General features: G+C 44.9%; 1 protein-coding gene across 8 annotated transcripts in view; it reads right to left on the reverse strand.

Moving 5' to 3' along the window:
* Window positions 1-2,183: 2,183 nt before the first annotated feature.
* ARID5B (AT-rich interaction domain 5B) overlaps window positions 2,184-17,019 on the reverse strand; it is a 120,290-nt gene continuing 105,454 nt past the window's right edge. For all 8 annotated transcript variants that reach the window (XM_074924375.1, XM_074924374.1, XM_074924373.1 and 5 more), the window contains 2 exons: window positions 10,304-10,502; window positions 2,184-6,382 (listed from right to left, as the gene is read on the reverse strand). In XM_074924375.1, coding sequence (XP_074780476.1) covers window positions 4,232-6,382; window positions 10,304-10,502 — 2,350 coding nt within the window. In that variant the 3' untranslated portion in view covers window positions 2,184-4,231. The remainder of the gene's footprint in view (window positions 6,383-10,303; window positions 10,503-17,019) is intronic.

The raw sequence follows: 17,019 nt of genomic DNA on the forward strand, positions 1-17,019 counted from the left end.
CACCAGGTTTAGGGGGGCTGTTTGGACCCATCAGGGACCAGAGTACAAATTAATTTTACTGGATGGTTGTTTACTGTCATCAGCAAAATTACTAGTTAGCACGAGACTCCAAAACCTTATTCATGGTTGAGCTGGGAAGAACAGCGGGTGATTTTCAGACCCCAGCTCGATCCTGCAGCACTGGCAGAAAAAAATCCTGCTCTGAGATGCAAATGCAGTAAATGTGCTACTGGAGCCACTGGCTAAGCATGGATGTTATCCCCTCAAAAGCTATTCCTACAGTCAGCCTGACCAAAACCACACTTCAGCGTGAGCACTGCGAAAAACAGAGGGGCACTGACTGCAGATCTTGTCTCTTCCTCCTTTAGGAAATTGCAAACTTCCATTTCTTTAATCTAATCATTTGCAGGGGGAGATACTTTCTGCAGAAAAGCCAATATAAGAGGGCTGAAAGGTCGGATGGGATAATATGTAATCCATTGTGATAAGGGTTGTTTACAGAATTATTAATCAAACACAAAAGGGAACAGATAGTAACATTTTTTATTAAATATTACAGTGGATCAAAAAGTACAAAATATCTTTTGCCTGCTATGTGATTGGGAAACTATTGGCACATAATACAGTATCAAAAGCATTAATAAGTACAATTTGGAAAACATACAAAAATTGAGTGTTTATAGTTGGCTCAGCTTTATTTCTGGTAGTGTTTAAACTAACACAAAGGTTACTCAATAACCTTTTAAATGGGAAACTATATAATATTACTGGGCCATTTTTATATATACAAATCATCACCTTACAGAGCATATAGGCTACATAACTTGAATCACAAAAAGTATACAATATTTACAACAAAAGAAAGTTAAAAAAGTATAAACAGCTAGTAGATTATGCTGCCATTATTAGAACATATTTAAAACTGCGGGGCTGGGAGGAGAGGGGAGGAGGAAGAAGAGAAGGAGCGAAATATCAACCACGTGTACAGCAAACACCGCAGGAAGCGCTCGGGGCAGCACGGCCGCCGCCCGCCTCACACCAGCACAAGAACTCCCACTGCTCATTAAAGCCACCACAACCTCAAAACCGGAGCAGATGCCACCTCGCTGACCCCCGCGGAGGCAGGGGCCAGGCGGGGAGCTGCGCGGGGGCCCCGGCCGCGGTGTCCGGAGGCAGGCACAGCACTCGCCTCCTCCGCGCACCGGGTCCAGGAGCTGCCCAGCCGACTTCTCGGCAGCTGGGACAAACTGGTCCCTGGGCACCGACACACCGGGCAAGCTCCTCGTGTCAGGGCAGCACGTGGCCAAGACGGACCTGCTGCACAACACCGGCCTTGCTCGGGGCCCGGACGGCGTTGGGAGCCAGAACGTCCTTCCCACGCGTTTCGCGCAGCCCGGCTCCGCGTGTGGCCAGGAGCTACACGCGAGCTGTTTGCTGCCGGGCCTTTTCCTTTGAATCTCACAACCTTTAGCATCCCTAATGAATCCTGGACATAGTGCGTTTGAATTGCAACATTTGGAACTGGCTCCCCGTAAATAGATTTATGACTCTATTGCCAATTAGATTCCACAGTTTCCTTTACAAACCTACCAATAACAATGGTTTGATTGCACAAAGAAAGGCTTGTGCAATTTCATTCAATAATAAGGCCCCTTGAACTCAAACAATGCAAACAAAGCCCCATTTAAGACATTAAAAAAAAAAAAAAAAAAAAGACTTTTCAGCCAATTGAGAATTCAATAGTCTTTTGAAAGATTTCCAAGATTTCTGTTAAGAGTTTTTAAACAAATAATGCACCGCTTCTGTTGGGGGTTTATGCTACCATTTCTTTTCCTCACCCTGATGTTTTGCCCAGTATATTATGAGCTTCCCCAGCCAGCAGCTGCCAGTCTCCTCGTGGGGCAAGTGAGGAGCCTTCCTCCCCTCTCCGCGTCCCCCAGCCCCGCGCTGCCTCAGCACGGCTCCAGAACGCCTACCATCAAACTCCAACAGGACGTAACCAAAAGGGAAATCGGACACTTCGCATAAACAAATGCACGACTTCGGGACACACAACCAAAACAAGGAAGAGAAGCGTTTGCTTTGCCAAACACACAACAAGCTTCTGTTTGCATTTGCTGTAGATTTTTATATTCTCTCCCCTTCCCCCCACCCTCTTCCCCCCCATCCCCAAACCCCTGATTTTCATGTGATTCAGATCTAGTGCAACTTTACTAGAGATGTCCTCCACACCGCGGCCTCTGCCCAGACGAGCCTGCAGTTCTGTTTCCTGTGCGGATTGTGGAGCAGCAGGATGCTCTGCACTGGCACATCCATGTTCTAAGTTCTACTAGTCTGTTTATCAATCAATTAAATATAGTTTTACCACAGGAATATAAAGTATTTAATTGAAGAAGCTGGATCTTTAACAGTAGACGAGTATATTATTCTGGTTTCCACCTTTGGATATTAAGTATGATACATTATATACTGTATTTGGCTTCATATGGGAAAATTTAATGACATGCCTAGCATGCAAGGTGTTTCTTAGTAGTTTCCATTTTTCTTTTCGTATTGATTATGCTGTCTTTGAAGAGTAACTGAGATGGTTTGAATCACAACCAATTTTCACATTGTAAAAAGCCTCCAAGCCACACTTCGCTGTATCGATGTCTATGCTCAGCTGCATGGTGGTGATGTCCTGCAAAGTGAACATACATCCGTAGGGAAGCTCTTTCGATAGGAAAACCCAGCCCCTCCACGCCCAGGCTTTCCCCCTGCAAAAGAAAGCCCAGGCAGAGGCTGAGGTCCCCGTGGGGGTGTGGAAGGACTGTCCCAACCACTGCACACAACCTCCTACCCCCCTACCGAGCCCAGCCCCCTCGCCAGGCGCAGGACCCGTAAGCCTCTGATCCCAATCAACACTGGCTCCTGTCCTAATTTCTGAAATTCTCGACATTCTCGCAAACCACAAATCCGTTTTCTGGACTCCTCTGTCATCCAGCAGCTTTGTGCCAGGGAGGTTTTGTTTTCTAGACCGTTTCTCTGGTAGGCAGCAGGGTTTCACAGCCTAGGTAAGGTTAAGTACAACGCTCGACAAATTCACGGACCACGATACGGGAAAGCAAAGTTCGGCGGGAGGGGAGAAGCGGCGTCAGAGCCATCGCAACAACAGGAGGAGGGCGACGGGTGCTCAGCACCTCGCAGGGGCAGACCGTGGGGAATGGAACCTTGCTTGCATCCTTGCACCATAACATCACCTACAGTATGTTTATAACCATTAAGATTAATCTGAACCAGTTGCTTCAGTTTGTAAACAGTAAACGTTACCACAAAAACAAAACAAAAACGGTGCTCAAAAGTATAAAGGAACTGGAAAAATTACAAACACATAAAAAAAAAAAAAAATTAGGACAGCCACAGCCTTTAAAAAAAGTTGCAGATAAAATGATACTGTTTAATTTAAAAAAAGAAACCCAAAACAAAAAAAAAAAAACCCAAACATAAAGAGCACAGAATACACTGGACAAACAAAACTATATAAATTATTGTGACCAAATGTGACACTGGTAGTTTACGAAGTGGATATGTACAGTCAAATTAAACAGTGTTTACCCTTCTGTTCTAATAGTGTTAAAATGAAAAATCTATTGCCGTTTTACTATACATTGCATTGATTGAATCTTAAAAGTCAGGAAAAGTTACCCAAAAAAGCACATCCACTGATTGTACGGATTCTCAGCCCGCTTCTCCTTTCCAGGTTCATCTCGAGTCCTTGACTCATTTGCAACAAGGCACGGCCTCTGGTCCTTGGCTCAGTGAAAGGCAAACACAGCCCTCACCTGGGATTTCAGTGAGCTCAGGACTGGGCCTGCATTTCCACGGCTCCCTTTGAACGTTTGCTCTTACCATATACAAGTCCTTTCAGAGAACACATATGCAAAATCCAATGACTTTTTCTTTTTTTTTCTTTTTTTTTTCTTTTTTTCTTTTTTTTTTTTTTTCTTTTTGGTTTGTTTGTTCGGTTTTCTGTTTTGCGGGGGCAGGGATAAGGGGTGAGGGGGCTGATGTGGGAGCCAGAATTAAAGAAGCAGTCCTGTCTCCATCAAACTCTGAAGCGCTCCTCTAGGCAGGATACGACTGCATCCTGGTTGACAAAAATACAGATCGCTAAATCTGAGAGACATCATCACAGAGGGGGAGGAATGTCACTAACTTTTCTCCTCAGACCTTTTTTTGTGAGCAAGGGGGTTTACAGTTTTGTGCTGGGATGTACAGAGGATAGCTGGGAAGGTGGGAATGCGGCTTGAGGGTTTATAGCAGCTAAAGGATAAATGCTGTTATGCAAGAGGTCACCGTAGGAACTTCCTACAGGTGTTGCTGCAGCTAAGTGTCTGTACAGTTGCTGAGAGTTTGCAGGGGATGTGAGGAATTGTCTTTGCACCATGAAGGAGTGAAGAGCCAAAGGCTGCATTAGTGGGGAGAGCACGGTCTGATTTTTCAAGTACTGCAGGGGATGAGAATACCCGGGCGGGAGGCGATTGTTCAGCCCCGTGCACAGGCTTCCCGGATACAAGCCTGGGAAGATGGGGGCTGAAAGGGGGAATTTGTGGCTTTCCAGCATGCTGCCAGAATGGAGGCCATGCACCGGCTTGCTGCCTTCCCCCTCTGGGTCGGGAACCTTGTCTTTCCCCGGGGTCTCCTTTGTTAAATGCAGAGGAGAGACAGCTCGGATTTTTTTTTCAGAAATGACTTTGTCCAAATCCTCCAGGCTCCGTTTCAAAGGCCGGGCAGCCCCCACATTTTGAGGGCTCGTTCTGCGGCTGATGATAGGATGCACCATCCCTTCCATCTTCCTCAGATTCTCCAGCCTCTGGGCCTGCTGCTTCCCAGACCTGTGGAGCAACTCGCTGTGTTTTTTGGGGGCTGTCATGGCCATGGGGGACACGCGGCAAGCTTTGGGATTACAGTCTAGGCTCACCGCCTGGCTGCTCGCAGCCTGGAACGGGGAGATACCTTTGCCTTCTTGCTGGGCCATGGATGAATGAGGGAGGCTGGAGCCCGGAGCCTTTGCAGTCTGTTTGTGTATGCTCTTTGGAAGACTCAAATCTGTTGGCTGATCATCTGAAGAGGCCTCCACTGCTGCCTTTTTTTCTTGCTGATGCAAAGATGGGCGATAATTTAAATTTAGTTTTTCTTGGTGTTTGTGTTGAGTAAAAGTAGAAATATTTTCAGACTCTCTGAACATGTCCCGGGGGAGGTACTTTGATGTCTGTTCATTATTAAGGTGGTGTTCTGTGTGCCTATAAAGGCTGTGCAGATGAGGTGATGAATAAAAATCTGCCAGGAAAGTGGGCACGTGGGAATGCTGCAGTGCCCTTTTCTCACTCATTTTATCTTTGCAGTCCTGGATATCCATCTTCGGTACGTACGATTCGGCAAGAGAACTGAGGTGATGTTTTGAAAAATCACAGCGCTGAGGATCCGGTTTACTTAGCACGTCATGTTTAAAAACGTCATTAATCGATTTCCGTTCTTCCTTGGTTTTGAAACTCTGTACATGTTGTATGACTGAGGGCCTATTAATTGCTACAGGATCAGAATTAGGGGCGTGCGGACCTTGTGATATGCTTGAGGACAGTTCATCTCTGCCGTTCAGTTTCTTTTTGCTGATCAAAGGTGGAGGAGAACCATAAGGATAGCTACAGGACAAGGCGGCCCCACTGACCTGCGACAGCAGCTTCTTCTTTGCCAGGGGTGACATGATGCCTGGATTGCCCTTTGAGTAGAGCAGCGGTGTATAACCAAAAGTGGAGTCATCGTTCATGGACCCAGGCAGCTCCTTTTCCTTGAACATGTCGAAGTTCTGGACCACCAGTACTTTGGGTGTTTGCTTTAGTGCGTTGTGGATGTCTTCGTTTCCCAGCTGGTCCACTTTCACAGTGCAGTTTGCGATGTAATCGGCCATCTCTGGCAATTTGTCATCTTCCAAGTCGCTCTGAGTGGGCAGCTGGACCGGGAAAGCCGTGAAGGGCATTTCTGGAGGTTCACTTTCTAAGCTGTCAGTAAAAGCTTTGTGTAGTCTTTGTTCAGGCTTTGTGTCTTCCAGGGCATCTGCCGGGGGGTGTAATCGTTTCGTGACAGTGGCATCCAGCACGGTGTCTTCTTCTGGGGGCACAGATATACTTGAGAAAGTGTTTGGGTGCTGAACCTCCTCCTTGGCTTTCTCACCATTTGTGCTGTTTTCTGTCAGGTCTGTCTTTTCCAGAGGCAGCGGCCGAGCTGTCTCTGGTAAAAGAGATGGAGGACCTTGTACGGCTTGTTTCATCTCTCCCACTGCAGGATGTTCAGGGAAATTTTTCTGGTCTGCTGATTCTTGATCCTTCTCTTGTTCTGATGAAACCTAATGAAACGATTCAACAGATGGTAATAAGAATGTGGTGTGTTTCGGCACACTGTTCATGAGATTATACACACTACACCGCTGGTTACTTTTAGAGAAGTACTTGTCAATCACCACGCTGGAACATGAAGGCTCTAACACCAGGTACTGGACTCAAACAAGGAGACATACCTCCTGGAAATATTAAGAAATATACCACCCCTGCCAGGGCCACAATAAGGCACTTCAAAACAGCAGATGTTTGTAACCTGACGAGAGACACTGGCGGCTTGACCAGATAGCTAAACGCTGAGGTTATACTCTTTTGCAATTAATTAGGCAAATGCAGGAAAGCAGATTTCATAACACAAACGATAAGGCTATAGAAATTTCTCCTGCTAGCCAACTTCACCTACAAAAATGACACAATTCCCATGTTTTTTCTTACATAAAGTCTCTCCAGCGTAGCTATCTTAAAATTCAGTGATCACAGAGGAGATCATTCACACCCAGTTCTGCATTAAAGTGTGAAAATGATAGAAATGGCATACTAGGAATCCCTATTGTAGGCAGCAAATCACTGCCACAGCTTAACTAGGACACACATTTTTTTATTAACGGATTAAAATGAAGTTGTCAACATTCAGTAAGTGTGTGAGCCTGCTATTACAAACATGGCTTTTATACGTTATCGTCAATGGGGCCGCAGCTCTTTCTGCTCCCCCATTAATAAAGCTTGTGTGCACAATTCACACTATTCATCCCATTATGTAGCCGGCTGAACTGTGACCCCCAGAGGTCACCAGGGCGTCCCATCTGCGATCCAGCTGACTGACAGCCCTTTTCAAAACTGCTGTCACTCTCCTCTGACATGTCGTGGTAGAAGACAGTCATAAAACAGCAGCATTGTGTGAGTCCTTTATTATTATTGTTTTCTTTCTTTCTTCGTTGTAAAGATAAGACGCATCGAGAAAGTTATTATCTAAATGCTGCTTTATGGTCTGTCATAGGAGCGGGGGATCGGAGAAGGTCCTAATGAATCTAACCCTCTCAGAGATTTATTTCTTCACAGCTGCTTTTAAATATTCCTGTCTGTTTGGTTGGCCTATTAGTTACAGTGTCTGTTAGTCATCCTAACTTCTTCTTTTTAAACTCATAGCTGCCTTTTGCAGCCAAATACCATCATTAGGTCCTTTACAAAGTACCATCGCTAGTCTCTTGAGCTTACAAAATTACAGGAAAATACCAGACAGATGAGCAAAGCAAGGAGGAGGGAAAAAAAAAAAAAAAAGAGAGAAATCATATTTAATAACTGTACATTCTGCTCTTTGTTTCTGTTAAGCAACATTTTGATTGAAGTTTCAGCTATTGTGAGGAAATGTGCAGTCTAAGGCTAATAGCATTTTGTCTGGTATCTTGTTACATTGACAATGTCATTGTGACAGCAGGAAAACACTGAAGAGCACAAAAGCAAATGCAACCCTAATAAATTGAAGTTATATTCTCTCCCTGCATACTTCTTATGGCGTATGAGTTGAACATGCAACTGAGAGGACCGCCCGCTTGTAATGTGACTACACTTTTAGAGCTCACAGCTACGGCCAATTTCTAGGTCACATGCAGAACTGGTTTAGGAGGCGGCTTGGTTGGGGCCATGGGCTGCAGAGGCTCCCTGTGAGCAGCGCACCACCCCTGCTATGCCTGGATGAGGACCCAAACGTGGAGCCTGGCACAGGGCTCCACTGCTGGGGGACGGCTGGGGTGAGAGGGACATGCAACCTTCCGCCGGGCTCCAGCAGACTTGGATTTTGCTCCACCCAGAGGAGCAGCACATCTCCTTTCTGCTGTCCCTGTAAGGACCACGTCCTGGGCATGAAGCCCTCCCTGTGGCAGAGCACGGACGAGCTCTGCAGCTCTGCACTCACCCTGGGTGGAAGCATCCACCCCTGCTGGCCCCTCCACCGCCCGGGCTTCGCGTGACCACCTACCCAGGCAGTGACCTGCATGAAGGCTGAGCTCCTCAATCGCCCACCATGATTAAAAAGGGGCAGGACACGTCTTCCATCCCAGTCAGGGAGGAGATGTTAATTCTGCTATAAAAGGTACCATTTTACAATAGGAAACTGCTGTAATTGTACATTTTTATTGTCTCGTCTAGGCTCCCTACATTTCCGATAAGCGCAGCTTAAGAACTCTTCCTGCAAACCACACAAAAATAACTGCAGTTTAAGCAGCAGGAAGTTTGAGATAGGGAACAACAAAAGCAAGGAAATTCAAAGTTAAGGCTGACGCTCTGTTGCTGACTTGTTATGTTGTGTTTAGTAGCAGCGGTAGGGATACCGTGTAATGTATCTTGCTGATCCAAGACCCCTCAATAAATAACCAGGCATGAAGGAATGACAGGGGAAGGGAGCACAAGCCTTCACTTCGCATCTCTGCTTTGGGCAATTTGTGTTGCAGCCTTTCAGTGGCTGAAGCAAGTTTGTGTGCACTCTCCTCTCCATGTATTTTTCATTAGAAGTGGAGGGGTTTTCCCCCAACAGGGTTCCCTGCTTCAAAATTACAGTTTACAGAGAGAAAACAAAACCCCCTGTCTTCTCTGTGGAGTGCTATTTAGATATTAAAAGTATTGTTGATCAAGGCAATTTAAAACATAAATCCTGTTTTGGGTGAGAGATGAAACTTTGTAAAGAGGTAGTGGGACACAAAAATTAAAATTTTCTGTTCTCAAAACTGTGTACACTAAGTCTCAGAGGCATCCGTGTTTACTGGTCCTGCATTGTTTTTTTCAACAATGAGTAGGAGGATTGCTGGTAGCTGACTCTACCAATTTCCAAACTGGTTTAGAAACAGGACTTATGTACCTGCCAGACGAAATGAAGTCAAAGGAGCAGCCATAGTCTGCCGGGCACATCATGTGTTTCGACATTCTTTAAATACTTACTTTCACTGCAACGCCTTGAAGGCTGCTGTGATCTGGCAGACTGGGACAGGAAAAGCAACGTCTTGTGTAGGGGTTGTGTGCGAGGAGCTTTACCGCCTCGTTCACACAGGGTGCAAGCGGGGCACAGGAGAGAGTGGGCAGGATGTGCAAAAGAAAGTGCTTAAGTAACCGTGGAGCAAAACCCCCACTGATTTTACATCACTTAGCAACATGTGAAATTTACTCTTATTTGCAGACAAGTATGAATTCTACTGATCTATCTTACCCTGGGTTGTGAACATAAAATCTCTTCTGTGAGGGCTGTCCTAGGCCTGCAGGTAACGCGGCTCTATGTGGAAACCGGGACCTGCCCATGTGGAACAGGTAACAGAGTAAGAACCTCTCTCAGCTGAAAACCATCTGTGGCATGTGAGAGGGAAGTCGGTCTCGGTTAGGGCTGGGAAGGTGGTTCCCTCAAAATCTGACCCTTTAGTCCAAAGAGAAATTGAGTATAACACAATAAAAATCCTGGGGAGTGATATGGTTTTTGACAGACATACATATGTGAGCACAGGAGGGCTGATCCAGAGGTTACTATTATAAAAATCAGCTGTGTCCAACAGTTACCACAGTATTATCAACAGTATTAGAGGTTCCCGCACCCTATACTTAGATTAGGAAATAACTGTGGTAGTTGTGTGGTTTCCTTTTTGGCAGCTGCTGATCTTTCAGTGGTGACCACTGTATAATACAATGAGCAGAAATGGTACTTGTTACATCCAGCCCTTGGTCTTCTGCCATCACTGCTACACAATATGGAGCTAACCGGTTGCTGTTTGTAGCCCAGAAAAATCTCAACACAGACAGTACCACAACAACTGAATTTCCATTGCCAAGCAAACTCTAAAGCCAACTGGTTGGGATTCTCCGGTTCAGATTATGTATTTTATCACTGGATCTCACGTGATTAAAGCCGTACGTTTTTAATTGAAAAGTTGAAAAGCAGGAAAGCAACCAACCTCAGATGCATCTTGGGGTTTCTGTGCATTATCTTTTTCCTTCTTGCTCTTTTGGTTTTCATTTTTGATGCGTTTTGTTCCAGACACTTTTGTTTTCGCTTCACCCTCCTGGGAACTGTTATCCTGTTTTCGAGGTTTCACTGGAGGCAGTGGCTTATCTTCCTCTCCTTTAATAAATCTTTCATATGGCAGGATTAATCTAGGGGATTAAGGAACAAATAATTGATCAGGTTTTGCCATTCTAGCAGGGAACAAAATGTATCCACTACGAGCAGTTTACTTAACAAATCCATTTTCTTCCATGCCATAAATGCAACAGTGTAAACTCCACATCTATAAATCCAAGTATGATAAATCAATTTATTTGGCAAGATTATCATGTGGCACAAATTCAGCGGAGTTGGAGTTGGTGTGGATCAGTTGTCGGTAATGCTGCAGTGGTCTGTGCAGCTACACCAGTTTGTACCAGATGAAGATATGAGCCACTATGCTTTGCACTGATTTTTTTTTTTTTAAAAATCTACCATTTATTTTCATTCTCCCTCCCTCCCCTTAAAAGCACGCAGCAAACCCCAGGAAAACACCTACAAAGCCACAGCCAACTTGATAACAGCTACACAATTTCCAGGCTGGTGGTTCCCCTGAGTGCAAGGGCGAGTGCCAGGAACTCGGCAGAAGAGGAGGAGAGTAGGGCTGCAGGAACCCTGCGGCGGCGGGCAGAGCGCCCGGCACGCTGCCATCGGCACCAGCCCACCGCTGCCCTGCACGCACCCATCCAGTGACAGTCACCACGCTCCCTGCCTTCGCCAGGGAGGCTTTTTTAAGGAAGAAGAAGAAGAGGGGAAAAGGAATTTTTCTCTGTGCAACTGTCCTCGAAATCGCTTTAAAAAAAGCAAGGAAGAAACACAAACAAAAAATATCCTCCTCCGAAAGCATCAAACACACTGAGTTTTAATCTATCTGTTTTCCCCTTGCAATTCTTGATCTGAAAGGAAAAATAACTGATATAATTAAAAGGGATGGATTGCATTACAATCTCAGTTTCAACTTCAGTGATTAAAGTTTTTATAATGCATTTGGTATGATTAATGACTCACTGTGGGATTAATACAAGACTCAGACTTTAAAAATATGAACTTTAATACAGCAAACATAATTTGTTTAAAAAAAAAAAAAAAAGGCGAGCTGACTCTATGAAGAAAATGTACTTTGCTTATAAACAACATAAATCTGCTCAAATACCAGGAATCCTTAATTATCTTTAATCTAAGACTCCAAGGCAGAAACCTCTTTGGTTCAAATATTCGTTTGTTATCCTAGAATCAGTTTCTAAGCATGCAATTTTGATTTACATACTTAGATGTTCAAACACAGTTTGGGCTTAAGAGCGCAGAAATTAGATTGCTCGTGATCACAATATTTTACATTTTAATAAAATACAACATAAATTATGTTAAAATATAAACCTAATTTATGCTATATTAGAAACAAAATTCATTAACTGAGCATGCTCTGACATGGTATGTGCAAAGAGGCGTGAATAATACTTTCTAGCCCTGAATTTGGCAGGGCTCCAGTAATGAAGCTAAGCAGAGCCCACAGGGAATATTCATCTTCAGATCCCATTACAAACTGAGTTTAAACATGTTACAGCTGCTAAAACTGGAAACTGCTCCCTCTATGCAAACTTAGCAAAATAATACGTAGTTGCCAAATACCTGCTTCCCACTGTAATATTACAGTTAATGTTTATATAATAAAAAGCATAACTAAGCAGAATAAGAAAAAAATAATCTTGTTCGTACTTGAGGCTGCTACGTTTCTTTCGCAAAGCGCAGATATTAGTGAAAACATCGAATTCCTCCCCACGCTGCACAAAGCGCTTTGGACTTCACTAGAGGCAAGGTTGGGTTTCACACAGGGCAACGCTGAGGACGCTCTGCCATGTGTTAAATATTTAAAATCGCTTTTAATAAAAACACATTTTATTACAGTAATTGTTAGCACTGCGAGGGGAGGTTTGACTTTGTTTTGTTTCCATGGGAACGCGTCGCCCATTAAAAATCTACATATTCCATCCGTAAAGCTTTCAGACGCTGTCCCGCGCCCCACGGGAGACAGAGATGCTGTGGCCCACGGCCCACGAGCCGGCCTTGCCATGGAAGATGCCACGGGATTAACCCCGTGGCTCCAGCCAGGACAGGAGCAAGGTCCGGGCCGACACGATTAATCACCGCTCGCACGCTCTCCACCGAGCCTTGTAGGGTAACGCGGGACGCAAACTCCTCCTCCTCCTGCTGCACCTCACCAGAACTCATTAGCTTTGGCGCTAATTAGTAACCGTGCCTTAAATTTCCTTTTCTGATCTTAAGGGTTCATGTGGGAGTACAAGGTTTTCATTTTAGTTATTTTTCACTGAGCTCAGCAGTTGGCAGGCCGACAGCAGTAAAAATACATTTCACATCGCCGGTCAAAGGCCCGGAGCCAGCGGCAGGAAATCTGGAATTAAATGTTTCGTGTATCAGGGAGGCGGCATGACTAAGGTAAAACTGAATCAAAACACAAGGATGGCTTGTTCTAGGATTTTCCCCTCCTCACTGGAAACGAGGGCCAGCAGGCTGCCGTTCCCTGCCGCTGCCGAGGTGGCTTTTGGGGGCCACGGGGGGCAGCTGGAGAGGAGCCGGGCAGGAACACGGGCTGGGAGACCCCGGGGAGCAGCACCGAGTCGAGCAACACCAACAATTGCCGCTTGACGGAGAGATTTCCGTCGGTTGCAGTTTTCACTGGATGTTTTTTCAGTTATCCTGTCGTGGTACAACACAATTACCCACAGGATATGATCTTATCATTTGATTATTAGAAGTTTTTATAGCACAGGAGTAATAAAGCTAATACAGCTCTCAGAACATGTAAGCAGCCGGCTCACATGCCATGAAAGCAGCCGGCTTAGCCAATTTAAGGTCAATATTGCCCAACACAGGAAGAATGCGATCTGCTGTTAGCCAAATAGTTTAGCAGAATGTGACATGTCTGAAACCAGCACAAGGGTTGGTGTTTTTTTTGGTTTTTTTTTTTTTTTTTTGTCAAATATTTGCAGCGCAGGTAAGATTTAATCAATCTTTGCACAAGGAGAGGTAAAGACGACGTCCAAAAAACGGAGCCAGATACCTCAAATGTATCGCACTTTGGAAACAACAACCACGTTTTCAGTCGCTTTGAACTGTGGCTGTATTTCACGGCAGGGGGGAAGTATCAAAGTATTCATAAAAAAGGAAAAGAGGGGGAATATTTTGTGGTCTAAAGAATATTTACTTGTAAAGCCTGCGAGGAGACCAAATAAAAGGGTCTTTATCATGATCAAGATTCCAATATTAAGATTAATAAAATGTATTATTTATAAGTCAATTAACATAAATAGAATATGTAAGCACTAGTGTATTAAAAAATCTTTCCACAGGCAGCAGATTTTTAGCAGCATGAGGTTTTTTTTTTTTTTTCCCTGGAATAATACAAGAATAACATTTTCCAGCCAAGAGCAGAAACAGTAGGGGAGTCTTTGCTATCACAGGGCTTCTTATTAAATTCAGTCACTGTGAAAAGCCAGTCTTTTTTTTTTTTTTTTCTTTTTTAAATAAAGACAACTTAAAATCAATACAAGTTAGATTAACAAATCAGTACTATACTAATCCTGATTTATTACAATCAGCAATATTAAGTTTAATCACGTATAAACTGCTACTCAAAAAAAGATTTTGCTTTACTAAGTCCTGAATTAAATAATGGTGCAGAGTGTACTGAGTTTTTAGATCTGCATCATCTGATATTATGAAAAATTCAATGTACTTCTCTGCAGCAGATGTCAGAGGTCAGCAAATCTATTACAGTAATGTAAGTAATCTGGCTGTCTGCCAACCTTTTTTTAAAAAACACTGAAGCAGATAATTTTATATTTACAAATTCTAAAATCCTCCAGGGACTGTATCTCTTTCCCAACAAAAAGCAGAAACTTCGCATTAGAGAAATGTATTTCACAGTATATCAAACATGTCTTCATCATTAGCATTTCATAAAAAGAAAAAAAAGCCCTTAATCTTTATTAGTCAACATTTTTTTTCCTGGCTACAGAACTAACAATACAAGATCTCATCCAAGCCAGTAACCACTACATTTTCATGTATTGATTATGCAGAATGAATGACTTTTTTGGCCCGACTCTGCTTCACGGGACACATGAGAGCACATCTATTTATAGACACGATAAAAAAAGTAGTTACAATAATGCAAAGGAACTGACCAGCCCAGAAAGAGGAAGGAAATTAAATGTTAAGGCTGCCAGTTTCCTTTTTAATTCTCCCCACTGTGTATGGATATTACGGTGCTCTCAGGCTGGGGAGGAACCATATGCCCAGGACACATAGGATGAAGGAGGGAAGGAGGCAGTTCAGCACAATCCCTACAATACTTCTTATATCGCTTGTTTCAGGGTTTATTTTTGTTTTCTTTACGGCAGAATAAAATATTCCACCATGTCTCCCACTGACATAATCTTGCTTTCTAAAGGGCTTCAAGCCCAACTCAAACCAGTGTGCAATGGAGCCTCTCAGCCACAAGAATAATCTTGGAAGTATTTAAAATACTGAAGCCCTTTCCTTGGGAGATGCTGCCCCATTCCCAAGCTTGACCAGAAGGTTAAGGAGGTTGACTGCAATGGGAATGGAAAAAGGTTTAAATCTGCTCCACTACATGCATACAGCAACTGGTTAACCTGTGGAACTCACTGCCAATGGATATCTTGGGGCCAACGGATTAGTGAGATTACGCAAGGATTAGATGCTAATGTAAATCATGAGAACATTAAGCTCTCAGAGGTTCAAAAACACTGAAAAGGGACAGGCAATAAATCTCTTTACTGGAAGGAGTTTGGAAAACACTTCCCTCCTGGGCGCATTATGCCACAGTGGCTCCTGCTCCTTCCTCTGAAGGCACTGGGGGAACGAGACAGCCGGTCTGCCTGGTCCCACAGGGCAACCAGCTGGTTCAGTAGGTCCTCACAGCAGCTGGGCAGGGCTGCCTGCACCCCCTGCACACAGTGGGTCTGAGCGCAGGACTGGGACGAGCAGCCACTGAGCAGGGACAACTTGGGACACCTCCAGCGACAGCCCCCGCCGTGCAAAGGGGCCCCTATCGATAACCTCAGTCGGAGAAACCCGATTCTTGTTCCCCAGAAAGTCAGTGGCAAGACATTCAGTTGCATTAAGGAACCATCAGGTCCAGCTCGGATCCCAAGCGAAGCCTTGCCTTTTTTTACCCTGATGCTCTTCAAAAGGGATAAATCTTGGAGCAATCCTGTCAGTGTAAGCACAGGAATCAAGCCACCTTCAACAGCAATCAGCTGGTGGGGATGGCCAGGAGCAGGGGCACCAGTGACAAACTCCCAGCAGAGAAGAGGGGAGTGGAATAACCCAAACTTCAAGGCCTCAGCCTGCTTTCTGAAATGGGAATATAAAATCCACTGAGGAACACGAGGAGTGTGTTCCTCAAGCCTGATTTCCCTGGACTGCATTGTACAATCCAGGGGTTACAAAAGCAATCCTCACGTGCTTTTGTGCAGAACACAACAGCAATAGGTTTATTTGCATTTGCCTGAAGTACAAAACTGGCATGTATTTTATCAGCAAAGACAAAATATATTTGAGTTCAATTTTCTTCCCAAAGAACTTTCCTTCCTTAAAGAAATGGCTCTTTCATCCTTTCATCAACAACTTTCCTCACAGCCCACTGGGAGTGCTGGTGGGTAATGAGAATGGCTCACTGCTGAAAGGTGGGAACTGCGCTGCTGTAGGAGAATTCAGACACTTTGTTTTAAGTAAACTGGAAATTAGTGACATTACAAACACAGCTGTTGATTTAGCTGCACAGCCAGACAAGGGAAGCTCAGGCACTCTCGATCCTACAGCTCAGCATGGAGAGATGAACAACCCCAGCCTTTTGCCTTTGGTGCAGACTGACCACGTGGGAAAGATTCAAAGGAAGGGTGACAGGGACAGAGCAGCTTCCCCAGGTCACTACCAAAATTGCTACAAGCCCTTGTTTTGGCCACAGTCACCATTTCTGCGTCTAAAGGCAGACATGCATTTTGTTCGGTAGGTCCCTACAGTCCCTGCAATGCTTGGTCCCTCAGGACGAACTTCCAGATGCCATTTTGCACTGCCTGTGGGGTGCAGGTCTCCTGGAGGGACTCCAAAATCCTGCCCATCCTCCCTAGGAGCTCCCAGCCACATCTGATGTTGACCAACGGTGAGCATGGTCAACATCCTAGGAGCATGGGTCCCCCAGGAGCACTGGGCACACTGCACAGCCTCAGCGCCCGGTAAGCGCTGGCACATGTGTGCACGCCTGGCAAGCTCCCCTCTGCTTGGGTGACAACCCACCCGGGAGCACTGGGTGGCACACGGAATCTCCCAGTTCTGCTGGAACAAACTCCTGGGTGGAAAGAAGGATGTGGCTGGGAAAGTAACGCCCTGAGAGGAGAGAGATCATCTGTTTCCATGCACTGGAAGGCAGTGCCTGCCTGTCCAGCACTCTCGCACCCAAGGACTCCTGCTGACTCCAGTGCTGGCCAGTAAGTCTCTGAGGCTGAAACCCCAGAAATTTGGAAAAAACTGTGTGTTCTCAGATGTTTTGAATGGACAGCTAAGGATCTGTTTTAATAGTAA

This window comes from Athene noctua, chromosome 21 (genome assembly GCF_965140245.1).
Source record: "Athene noctua chromosome 21, bAthNoc1.hap1.1, whole genome shotgun sequence".
Classification (NCBI taxonomy): domain Eukaryota; kingdom Metazoa; phylum Chordata; class Aves; order Strigiformes; family Strigidae; genus Athene; species Athene noctua.